The sequence below is a fragment of the Centruroides sculpturatus genome, unplaced genomic scaffold, assembly GCF_000671375.1.
Source record: "Centruroides sculpturatus isolate CEXI.00-Female unplaced genomic scaffold, Cexi_2.0 scaffold583, whole genome shotgun sequence".
Taxonomy (NCBI): Eukaryota; Metazoa; Arthropoda; class Arachnida; order Scorpiones; family Buthidae; genus Centruroides; species Centruroides sculpturatus.
In genome coordinates this window covers 429,121-442,918 of record NW_019384800.1, presented here as the reverse complement: position 1 = coordinate 442,918, position 13,798 = coordinate 429,121, and the positions used below count along the sequence as shown (strand labels likewise).

General features: G+C 27.7%; 1 protein-coding gene across 1 annotated transcript in view; it reads right to left on the bottom strand.

Annotated features, from left to right (window-relative positions):
* The window catches only part of LOC111629525 (cAMP-dependent protein kinase catalytic subunit), a 13,500-nt gene extending 7,945 nt beyond the window's left edge, over nt 1–5,555 (bottom strand). Inside the window, exon 1 of the mRNA XM_023373443.1 lies at nt 5,408–5,555. Coding sequence (XP_023229211.1) covers nt 5,408–5,470 — 63 coding nt within the window. The 5' untranslated portion in view covers nt 5,471–5,555. The remainder of the gene's footprint in view (nt 1–5,407) is intronic.
* Between the last annotated feature and the right edge of the window lie 8,243 nt (nt 5,556–13,798).

Here is a 13,798-nt window from a genome sequence, read left to right as displayed (position 1 = left end):
AAAAAAAGTTGAAATAAAGTGATTAAACAAAAATTATTACAAATATCGTAAATAACAGTTCACAAATGCATATATAGAGATATTTTTTGAAGGGGGAAATGGTCTTCACAATTTGAAATCGATCGAACACACTGTGCGCGAATGCTCGTGTAAACGCGCGCCATCTATCGTAGGATAAATGTACTTCGCGGGAGTGTATTAAAAAATTAAAAAAACTTTCCAAAGCTTCATGGCAATCGTGCTATGCCACAAACCTTCGCTGGAGTATATTAAACAACTTCCCAAAGTTTCACGGCAATCGGATAAACGGTGTGGTAATGCATGAAGGACACATACACACACACAGACATACATTCATTTTTATATTTATATAGTATTTAAATGTCATTAGATAATAATTTTTTATGATAGCATTTTTTTTAGAATAAAATTATTTTTTAACAATAAAAATTAAAAAGGTGCCATTTTTATTCTTGGCCATAGGTGTCCAAAGGTAGCCACCACGCCAAATTTTATTACTTAATCTTATCCCATCGTGACATATTAAGAAAATTAAATGCCAAAACACACACATACACGTCCAAATTTTTTTGACTGTTTTGGATTCAGGAGGTCTCAAAACATTGAGATTTGCAACAAACTCAGGAAGGTCAAATTTGACACAATTCCATTACTTTCTGTTGTTATGTATATATATAACAACTGGGAAAGTAAAACTGAACTCTCTTGAACAAGCATAAAACCCATACTTATGAAATGCAGCAAGTTTTTGCAACACTACCACTTACTGCATCACACTATCTGAGTGTATATGTGCAATATATGTGCAATGACTAATTCAAATAGTTGTAGTTCATAGTGTCTTTTTCATTTTAATTTTGTCAGAAATCCAACATCTTGGAGACTTGACATAAAACCAAACCTGAATGTGAATGAAAAGAAATGCATTAGCCAGCATTCTTTCATGATGCAACAATTATCTGGTAAAGATCAACATACCTGTTGTGCTCCTCCATCTTACTCTCTGGACATTGGAACCAGAATAAAGTCTAGTGGAGCCAAGTTTAAAACAACCTTGAAACAATATCTTCTCTGTGGTTTGGAGATGACATAGCAAAATCATGAAACTTACATACCTTTCTATAAAACACATTCCAAATCATGGAAGAATGGTGATTGAGAGTAGTTTCACCAGTAAAAAAGACAGTCTAATAAACTTTGTCTTCTTTTGAATAGCCCTTGTAAATGCAAAGTATGATGTGGACAGGATAGGATTTTTTTCTGTAATTCCAGTCAATTTGTTTGGTTCTGTTATATATATATATGCTTGCATTTGATGTTTTTATGAACAAATGCAGATGATGAGATCCAGCATATCTAGAGCTAAGAAACATTTCTGAAAATCTATTCCAGACCTGAATAAAATGCCTGCTTGCTTCTCCAAAATATCTGAAGTCTCCTCAGTCATCTTCCCCATCATAACCAGTGTTTCTATAAGCTTAAGATACCTGATGGTTTCCTTGTTGTACAATCATTAGTATAAACAAAAATAAAAGCAAACACAAATATACAGTTTATTTTGCTGTAAATGCCAAGTTTTCCTCTGACATTTTTAAACTAAACTACATGGTGTAGCTAGAAAATAATGAGACTGATCGCCAGCACAAAACGGTTGTATGTGGGCCAAAGTAAGTGAGTGAGTGGGTAGGTAAATGACCTTGAACAAGTTAGAACAAGCAACTAGTCTGAACTCGCAGCAGGTGCTACAGCTATTAGATTTCTGTGAGTGGATATATTGTTAGCGTTCTTCGGAAAAATGGCCAGCTTGAAATCTGAAATTTTTGGTGAAATTGAAAAAGCTGCCACTGAATCTTTGTGCCTGCTACATGAGGCATACAGTGATGCATGTCAAGTGAGTTCAAATGGCACAGATGATTTTCTGAGGGACAAGAGGATGTGAAAGACAATAAACATTCTCGACGGCCTAGCATGTCAAAAACCAAGGAAAACATAAAAAAAGTGGAACAAATTATGAACCAATACTATTACAAAGAATATCTGGAATCTTTGCAGGAAAGGGTCAGAAGAAAGCAGCAAGACTTGTGGCAAAATGGTTTCATCCTCCATCAAGACAATGCACCAGCCCATTCCTCTCTGTCAGTGAAGCAGTTTTTGACCAAGAAGGGAATCCCACTACTTGAATACCCACCATACTCATCTGACCTAGCTGTGTGTGACTTTTACCTTTTCCCTAAAGTCAAGTCTGTTCTGAAGAGAGACTGTTTTGATTTGGTTTCTGCTGTCAAGAAAAAAATGACGAAGCTTCTGCATAGCCTTAGAGACCCGAAAGGCCCCTGGGTCTAAATTAATATTTTATTAATTAAGTTAAAATATTGTCACCAAATATTACTTCATTTTTGGTGAGAAAAATACTGTTTTAACGTGGGAATAGGCAGATAACAGATGTTACTTCCTTTCACAGAAGAGAACATCCTCTGACTTTCCCTTATCTGGTTAAAATCCTGCTCAGATGGGAAATGGTTACCCCTCATTCATTCCCCTTTCATCCGTTCTCATGAAAGAGTTACTGGCCGATGATTGGTTGAAATTCAGGAGATAGAAGGGAAATTTGTCCAAATTCGAGGAGTTCAGCGACAGATCGGAAAGCGTCCAAACTCCACATACGTTTCCCTCCTGATGACCAACATCCTTAGACGAGTCACTTAGAATAAGTCCGGAGTCTGCACTTAGAAATTATACTTTGATTTTGTGCACATATTGATCTCCCATACGAAGAAGTAAATGAACTTTATCTACAAGGTGTCCCTTACCTACCGAGAAGAAGACGAACGACAACTAAAACAGGTTGTATGTTTTATAACGATTTTGTGAGCTCTCTCTCTCGATCGCTAATTGGGTAGTAGATAAGTATAGATATCGCTCGATTTGTATGTTATTTGTCATAGTTCTGTCTCTCGATCGTCCACATTTTTGTATGAGTTTATTTTCTTGTTTTATTAAATTTATTATTCCGTTTTTAATTGGGATGTCTCTTGTTTGTGTGACCGAATCAGATCGTATACGCGTGTTTGTCCGCACATCGAGAAATTGACAAACTGGTGTCAGCATCCTGATGTAGATCCGAATCTCGCGATTTGGATCATTATTAAAAGCCCTCCCGGTCAAATGAATCTTGACATAAGATCGGATCTCTCGATCCGAAACTCGGAGAACTATTCTCGCGGAATAGTGTCAATTAAGTGTTACACGAGTACTACCTACTCCGTAACCCCGGCTACTCTCACACAGATGATGACTTGCAGCATTCTTATAATCAGTGGAAATTATGAATGCAGCACTATAATGTATGCTGTTTCTGCTTCCACAAAGGGAAACACAACTAAAGTGAGTATACTACTTAAGATTTAAAGTTCCAGCTTCAGTCTCATTATTTTCTAGCCATACCTCATATATGAAAAAAGCTGTATAAAGTCTACAATTGTAGGAAAAGGAAAACAAGAATATGATTACTAACAATTATATTAACAAACTACATTTTGAAAACAAATCTAAAAAAAAAAAAAAAAAAGTTCATCTTCTAATGCCCAAATATTTTCAAGCAAGTCAAGATCATCATCAGGCACCACCTTAACTCAACTTTGACTTTCAATTAAACTCCAAAAGGTATTTGATGTTCTATGCATTTTCAAAATCTTTTGATCTATTTTTTCTTAAAATATTCTAACTATTATGCAGGCAAATTCTACATAAAATATCCTGAAGAAGGGTGCTCTTTTAATCAATGTATTTCTTTTTCTCTTAACATTTTCTTCTCACCTGATTACTCATTTCCATGCTGTTGATAATATATCCCCGTGTCCAATATTAATTACCTTCAAATCTCAATTTTTCTTCCAAATTCATCTTTTCAGCTGTCCTAATATTTTTCCTATCCTGTATTTCTTCCAATAAGCTTGCATCCCCTCCAGTTAATTTCTCAATTGGTGTCCAAAAATAAACTTATATTAACAAGCTGTTAAGTTTCATGTGGAAATTTATTAAGAAAAGAATAAAAACTAACATCAATATAAAAAAGAAGCTGTTATTTTACAGCAGAAATCTTTTTTAACTAATCAAAATTTGAACTAGAAGATTCATGTCAATAATGCAAAATTTCTTAACACTTCAAAATGAAATGTTTCAAGCTTTACTGGCTCATTGCTAGAGGCATAAATTCTTATCACTTCCATTATTTAATAGCATATTTTATCATTAAAAAGAATAAATTAGTTATAAAAAAAAGTTAATTGCATGCTATGCAATTAGCTTTTTTTTTTTTTTTATAAATATCATATAAGCTAACTTTTCTAAAACCTTTTCTTTATGAAATGGTTTATGTAATGCAATCCATATTACATAATTAAATTAATGGTGAACATTAATTTAATTATTCATAAATAAATAAGGTAGCATATTTCATTCTGAGATTCAATTGAAAACATGCTAAAAATATCTTTAAAACATTGATAGATGAATCATTAAAATAAAACAAATGATTATTTTATATTAGTAGCTTAAAATAAACTCTGAAGTAAAGCAAATTTGCCAAGAGTTTAAAGTGAAAATATGAAGAATTGGCAGAATACATTCTGGAGAGGGTTCACATTTGAAAAAAAAAAAAATCACTTTTGGCACTATACCTGCTTTCCTGTATTTACGAAGAAAAATTAACTGCTGTTAGAGAAGCCATTTATTCTGCGGCAACTTTTGAAAAACATATTGAGATATTGTTTCAATTTTATGATTTCAAGATGATAATAAACATCATGATTGATTAGTTTACCATCTTAATGTATATCAACAAAATTAAAAATTTTAATTTAATCACTACACTTTGGTTTATATATATAAAATAAGCATATTTTAGGACATACTTTAGCATTTTCTTCAACTGGTCACTCAATTTTTATGTAAATTTATTTTCTATTTTACTAAATAAAATTTTGTACTTCTTGTTCATAATAATAATGGATAAACATAGATTTATAATCAACTCTTATTTGAACTTACAATTTATTTAAAACAAACAAAAGAATGTGGTGTTTTTTTTTATATCATGAATAATGAACACATTCAGGGTCTTCAAAAATATTAGACACTAATCATAGTTTAAAAACAACAAAGATAGAAATCTTAAAACATAAATATACAATTAAGTTAAATTAAAAGATTATGTTTTTAATATATTTTTAAAACTTTGTGAAATGAAATCTTTATATTGAAATTAGCTTGAATGAAATATTTATTTCATCAGAAATATTATATTTATAATTTATAATAAAAGTATGTTTTCCTTTATAAATTATTAATAAGTAATTCTACAAATCAGATAACATTTTTTAATTACCTTCTGTTTATCCAAAATTTTCATTGCATAATAATCTTTTCCTTCTTTATGTTGTACAAGCATAACACGACCAAAAGAACCTGTTCCTAGAGTTTTTAACCTGTCAAAGTCACTTAGACTTGCAGTGTTCTAAACAAAAATAATTGAATAATTACGTTTCTTATTAATTGTTTAAGTATAAAGATATATTAGTAAAATTCTAATAAACCAAAACTAAAAAGAAATAATAGTAACTGACATTAAATCAATTTACATTCTAGTAAAATTATCAGTAAATCAGTCTGGTTTATAGTAGCATTAAATATTCATTAAAGAAACATATCATATTGTTCTGATTTATAAACATGGCCTGAGATTAATATTGTGTATAATAACTAAAATATCTGTCTAATAATTAAATAAAGAAAATTCATCTAAATTCATTCTTATGATTGAATTAGAAACATTTCTCTAGATATGTTCAGATGAAATTTTTTTTTTAAATTAGATTAGAGTGCATCATATATTTCACAAAGATCTCAAACTTCAACAGCCATAAATTAAAGAATGATATAACTGCTGAACATTCCATATGATTCTTTTGTTTGATATCCTTAGCATAGTTATTGACAGCATCAATACTTATTGATGCTGTCAATAACTATTGAAATTTTGAAATGAAAACATATTTTACACAATATTCAGAAACATAATGGACTGTGTCAAAGGTACATCATCAGAAAATTTCTATGGGCAGATATAATGGAATTATTACAAATATACTTATAACTTCATCAATGTTGAAATGAAAATCATAAATTCTTATTATAGTGTGACCTACAAATATTTTATAATTTTCCATAATTTAGTAATACTTGTCAAATTTAATTAAAATTAAGTCTGTTTTAATATAAATGCAATNGATTACTTTAATATTATGAGATAAAATCAAATTATTTACTCTCCTTAAAACATCCAATAAATATTTTTAGTTGAAGCTATCTTATTAAAAGTGTGACCATAATTCACTATGCAATGAAAGAGCATTTAAGGTTACTTATTTTATTAAAATCAACCTAAATACTTTTGCATATGCAACAATTTTTAAAAAGAAATTTATCTGTTTTGATTGAACTATTCAAAAGATTAATCTTTCTCAATAGAGACTTTGGACAAAGCATTTGGAATTTGAGTTTCTTACATTAACTTCTCATTAAGAGATCTTCAGTATTAGCATGAATGTAAATTGCAAAAATTAAATTATGTTATATATAGTTTTTGTTAAGTTTTACTTTTTAAATACAATCCATTAATGAAGCAGCATTACTAATAATAATGCTAATAACTAATAACTAATGTAATTTATCTTAAATTAGAAAATTTAATATACCTTAATAATGCCTGGACAATTTGGCCCAATTAAACGAGATTTGTTTTGTCGAGTTAAAGCATACTTGACTCTAACCATATCTTGCTGTGGTATACCTTCTGTTATACAAACTATCAATGGCACTTCTGCTTCCATAGCTTCTAAAACAGCTTTGGCAGCACCAGGTGCAGGAACATATATAACTGTTGCAGTAGCTCCAACTTGATCAACTGCCTGTTTATAATATGTAATATCAAAAATTAAAAAATGTTGAAAAGACAAATTATAACAATTGAGATGATGAAACAGAAAACTATCATCAGAATATTAGAGAAACATAATTCAACTCGTCATTTATAAAAGATATGAAATAAATCTAGAAAAAAATTAATCTTCCACCAGTACAACAAAGTAAATCAAGTATTTGAGTAACAGGTATTTGCACATTTTGTATATCATTCAATCACTATGCCGAATATACTTACTTGCATGTTACAACTAACATGTAAATATATATATACACATGTGATAAGCTTAGGAATATTATTTTAATAAATTAAGTTCACTAAAAACTCTTCAGTACGATGGAGAGGTTTCAGTACATCATACCACTAGTTGCAGTTTTACAATCATTTTTTCTTATCATCTGTTGAATAAAATTTACTACAGCAAGAATTCAATGACAATTAATATTGAAATGTTGTAATTTTTACTTCTTAGAATATATATATGAAAACAGAATAAAATAATAAATATCTCATGATAAGAATCAGGTAGCTAATTCAAAAAATAACTCTTCTAAAAAGATATGAATAAATTTAATTATACTATTACAGAAAAGATGCCTAAACGAATCAGGTCATGTAGCATTTATCTAAAAAGTAGGGTAATGCAGACTTGCATTTCAGAGGATGTCCATTCCTATCTGATTATGGGTTTATTTGAGAGATTACAACTTCTATCAAATAACTACTTATGGATGATAATTGTGATAATAAAAGTCATTGCATAATAGTACCTAAATTTAAAACAAATTAATACTAAAAGATGTGGTCCATTTAATCCATCTTTTCTCAAGCCAATGATAGAAAATTCTATGTATACTCACTACAATGAAAATTTTTTCAGTATATATAAGATGGATTTATTATAATTAAAAAAGACATCAAAGTTTTTATAGCAGAATACAAATCCATAATGTTTATAATACTAGTATATGTACAATACACTCAAAAATTTCTTAGATTGCACAGAATTGAAACATATGTGCAGTCAGTGTTCAAGTAATTTATTTTCGGTTCCCATTAAAAGAAACTACAAGTTACCTGAGGTTTACAAATACTTGACAACTTCAGAAACTTTTGATATTTTCATCAAATTGCTAACTTTTAAACAATTTGAAATGATTTGCAATGAAACTTTTGCCCTGCAATAAGACTAAATATTGGGAGCCAAAACAAAATAAATAATATACATATGCATATTTAAGTTATCTTTAAATTTTAAATATCTTTTTACAGGTTTACATAAGGAGAAATTAAAGCTGGATGTATCTGTGATAGTGCCTAGAAAGTAACATTTTTTTTAAACAATGGAAGAATTGTTTAAATAATTCACTAAGAGGTATCAATCATTGAATTCAATGTAGAAATTTTATAGCACAAGATGTAGACAGAAAACATTCTACAAAATAAATTTGCAGTGCTGATTTCATAACTTGTGCAGTTCTATAAGATTTGTTATTGTCAGTTCAACATTTCTTAAAAATTTCTTCAATCTTGTACTAAAGATGCTTTTACCATCTTCATTACAGAGGTTCAGTTAAGCCTGTAATGAAGCAGTCAAACAGTAAGAATGAAATCTAACATATCTAGGCCATATGATCCAACAAATCCTTAGAATACAATTCATATAGATATCATGTATCAAGTCTTAGCCATCTCAGCTAATAAATTTTTGTATTTCATCAATCAATTAAATTCAGCTTCTTTTAAATCAAACAGCAACTTTTAGTAGTATGGAGATCAAAACAACAAAATAGTTGTCATGATCTCCATATTCACTCAATATTGCTCATTGGGATTTTATTATTAAAAACTAAAAATCCAGCTCAAAAGATAATGGCTGTCAGGATACTTTTACTCTAGTAAATAGTTTAAAAGAATTCCAGGAACTGCTTTTTTAAAATAGTGGAGACAGTAATTAAAACAAATTTAAATCCCATAGTTTGGAAATTTTTTGAATTATCTCTTAATACACATGTATTTATATATTTATTATTATTGTCTTGGTAGTGTTTGTTTCATACACAGCATATATACTGGTGCCTAGTACTACAATATAACAGACCAAATTCAGAGCATAGCTACAGATAAAAATGTTTTATGTGTTGTTTGTGTATTATCTGTGTTTAAGAATTTCCTGACTATGCAGCATATATTTAGAGCTTCACAACAGAATATACACTACATAAAAGTCAAAAAAATTAGTAGATACTCAAACTTGCTTATGAAATTGGTAAAAAGAATCTGTGGAAAATGAATAAGATACTTATGATACTTATTGCAAGAAAGGACTATTGACATAATATCACATACAACATACTAATATTTTTACATGTATATATATTTTATGTGTTTGAAACAACAATATCTAAGATGTACAGTATTGTAGATTATTTTGTTTTGTTAGTCAATGAAGATGATATTTAGTCTGTTGTGATGTATTTTGTCTGTAATTACAGATTGGGCAAAATACTAGAGCTCTCCTACTTACAAACATTCAACTTATGAACTTTGAGACTTATGAACAATTTAACCATACATAAAATTCAATTTTATGAAAATTCTGAAGTTCTCGTGCTAATCTTGGGTGGAATTGAAGTCAGTCTTTGGTCATTAATAAATAAATCCACATTAATTATTTATTAAAACTTTTTTATTTCTATTGTGTACTGTCATTTTTTGTTTTCTCATGCATTTTGAGGTTCCACTGCTGCTGATGAAGTGGCATTGAAGTTAATAACAATGAACAATGGAGTAATGGTGTTTTTTTGCATTTTCAAACTATTGCAACTATTGCAATTTCAAACAAAAGTTTGAAATTATAAAACAAAGTAAATTAGATAAAAAACTATTGAAACACTTGCTACTAAGCAGTAGCAAGTGGGTAAATAAGCAAAATGAATTCTATTAAGTAATTGAAAGATCAAACACTTTTATACAAGTAACTATGTATTGTTAATGTACTTCTATGTTTGTTTTCAACTTACGACAAAACCTTGGAAACCTAACCTCTTTGTAAGTAGAGGAGCTACTGTATATTTTGTATTTTTTCTATAACTGTCTTAATTAATTTAAGTATATATTTGTAATGTAATTCCTGGATATCAGGTATTGGAGTACCTATGCATTGGAGCACATGTCCCCTGATTTTGTCTGGGTTGTCCCCTTTCATAATCACAAGGGGACCTCAAATTCAATGATCAAGAAACAGAAAATTCATGACTTCTAGTCTATTCTGAAAATATAAAAGAAGTTAATGAAGAATATTTGTCCATTGTTACATGCAATTATTTTTATATAGTTATTTGTTCATCATATGTTGACCAAAAATAAGCATTATTTGTAAGGACATGTTAGGCCCAAGTGCAACAAGCGTCATCTTATGAGAGCACTGATTCAACATTGAATCGTATAGTTTGAAACTTTTTGCATAATGTATGATGTCCTTTTTTATAGTATGTACCTCTTTCTTTATAGTCTGTAAGTGCTGCTGCTGGGTATTTAGTAGTTTGTGTTCAAGCTTTTGATAAATCATATTTGCTTTTTGGTTATATTGACATTAGTAGTCAGTTTATATTAGAAGTTTGCAACCTGTATTTTCTTGTATTTATGACTTATTTATTCTGTAATATATTCAATTTTTTTTATCTTGCTTACATCTGTTAAAGACAATATCACAATATTGATAACTTCTCAACTGAATGATATAAAAATTGATATTGTTATGGGAAAAAATATGGGAAAAAAATATAGTATGAGATGGTTTTAGTTGTATTCATTGAGAAATTTAAAATGTTATCACTAAATTTCAATAAGTTTTTCTTACATGCTATTGTTGTTAGTGAACAATTTCATTGATACACTTAGAATTAAAACAACTAAATGATCTTAATTTAAATTATTATCAATGTAAAGTTGAAATATTAAATACTCGGAAATTTTCTTACAATAGTGTGTATGCACAAGTGTAATTACTTGATCTAACATATTTTGGCTCATGCAGACTTCTTTAAAATTTATCATAAAATAATATTATTATTACAACTTAAAAAAAAACACTAAAAATCTTTTAAATTAATGTTGATATCTAATATGTTTATATAGAATTCATATTTGTTAATTAGGATATTCATACTGATCACAGAGATATTAAATATTCAAAGAATCAGGAGGATGTTTTTACATTTGCTTTCATAAATTATTCATAAACAAATCAAATTTTTTTTGATGTCAAACTTTTACTAAAATATAAATGAAAATATAAACGAATATTCAAAGAAAATAAATATATCCACATACTTCCTGTTACTCAAAAATTTTAATGACATTATTCTATTGAGCATTTTGTTTTGACTGAATTTTTATCTTGACACAATTAAAATCCAACTGTAAATGCATAGAATTTTCTTATTCCTTATATCCTATATATATATATATATATATCTAAAGATAAAAATGTTTTATGTGTTGTTTGTGTATTATCTGTGTTTAAGAATTTCCTGACTATGCAGCATATATTTAGAGCTTCACAACAGAATATACNCTATAAGACCATTAAAACTGTTCAAGTTGTATATTATTCATATATGATTATATATATATATATTAAAGTAATAACTAAAATAAAGTATGCCACTTTCATATCAAAAATTTACATTACATAAGCAGACTGCAACTGCTTACATCATATTAAAAAGTAAATAAAATAATTCAATGTTATGTATTTTCTAACATTTTTGAAGTGCTTTGTTGTTATTATTACTTTTTTTTATGTAGCTAATAAACTCATTGGAAATTATGTTATTTTGATATCCTTTTATTGTTTTTTCTTGATAACCAAAAGTTCACTATATAATTTCTATCCAGTTATAATATTACTGTCAAAAGAAATTTTAAATCTGATATAATTTTTATATTCCTGGAAAGGCAAAATAAAGTATTAATAGCAATAATAATAAATAAAATATTACTTAATGGAAGTTGGCATTTTAAGAACAAATACAATAAAACAATTATGATGAATACTTTTCTGTCCTGAAAATATAATAAATTAAATCTAATTACAGCAAATTAATGAAATATATGAAAATAAATGAATATTTATTATAATTCAACGAAAAAAAATTTCAATTTTTACTTATAACTAAAATTTTAATATATAAAAATTTACATTCATTAAATTGAAAAACACCAATAAATTTAATCTTCTGAATAGCTATTTTTAATTTGCTATAAATTTTAAGAACTTATCGGACCACAGTTTTCAATGTACATATTGGTTTAATAAAATCTCAGTGAACTTTCCAATTGAAAACTGTGGTCTGATAATTCCTTAGAATTTATAGCAAATTAAAAATAGCTATTAAGATTATATAAAATATAGGACAAAAAGCAAATAATTATAACCAATACATTTATTTATTGAATATTTATACAATTTGCATTTAGAAACAAAAACTATACATTTTCTTTTTATTCTGAAAATTAATTTTACAATACAGAATTACAAAGATTATATTTTTAAAATTTTTAAGATGTAGGTATAGACAATATGGAAGTATTTTTACATAAACAACTAGAGAGTTTATTTGTGCACTGAATTGAGTGTAATAATAACATGTAACAAAAGCAAAACAAAAGTTGTTAGAAGAATTATCATTCTTGAATTTCAGTATTTCATTTATGCAAATATTGGTGTTACTATTTTAATATAACAATAAATATTTCAGTTAAACTGAAGATATCTATCCATGTAACTTTTTATTTGTTACCCATCAAGCATATTTAAAAGACAAAAAAAAAAAAATAATAATAATAAAAAAATTAAGTTCTGTAAACAGCAATTGTTAAAATTTTTTACTATAGTTTTTTGAGAATTCCAAAACTTCCTTATAAACCAAGGTCACTAAATCCAACAATAAAAACTTATATGTGCTTGATAAGTTAAAATTTTATAAAATAGTATGCTTTTTTAAAGTGTAATGTATGTAATGTAAACTTTTAACTAATTAAATGATCTGTTTGGTAACCAGACTTTTAGTTGTTTTTTATAATTACTATGATATGGTTACCGTTTCATTAGTAAGAAATTATGATTTGTTTTCTGAAAACAAATATTCTCAAAATGTTTAATTGGATTTACTTATGTTTTAATGAATTTACATTTGAATTTGATATAGCAAATAGTATACATATTTAGATACATAACCAAACAATCGCCTTAAATACTCAAGCTATAAATCTCCTAATTTAATAATTAATACTAAGTAATTTGCTACTAGAGGTAGACATTAGGCGTCATCTCTTATCTAAAGTATCACTAGTAGCAAATTACTTAGTATTATTAAAATTAGCAGATTTATAACCCGAGTATTTAAGGCAATTGTTTGTTTGTTTGTGTTTGTGTGTGTGTGTGTGTGTGTGTGTGTGTGTGTGTGTGTAAGGCTTTGGGTTGTTTAATATATACATATTTATTTTTTCATTTGTTTTTGCTATGTAATTACTATAAAAATTTAAATTAGACAATAGCCTAAAGTCTTGTCAATGGAAATTAAACATAACTTTAATAAAATTAATAGTTAGAATACAATGTAAATAATTAGTTTTGTCTGATATTGTCTGTCTAATTTACTTAATATAATAATCAGTTAACTAATAACTGCAATGAAACACAACACAAAACCATCTTATAAAACATTTTTTCAGGTGAACAATGTTCTTTCAAGCAATCTCAATGTTAACTTAATTATTTTTATAAAT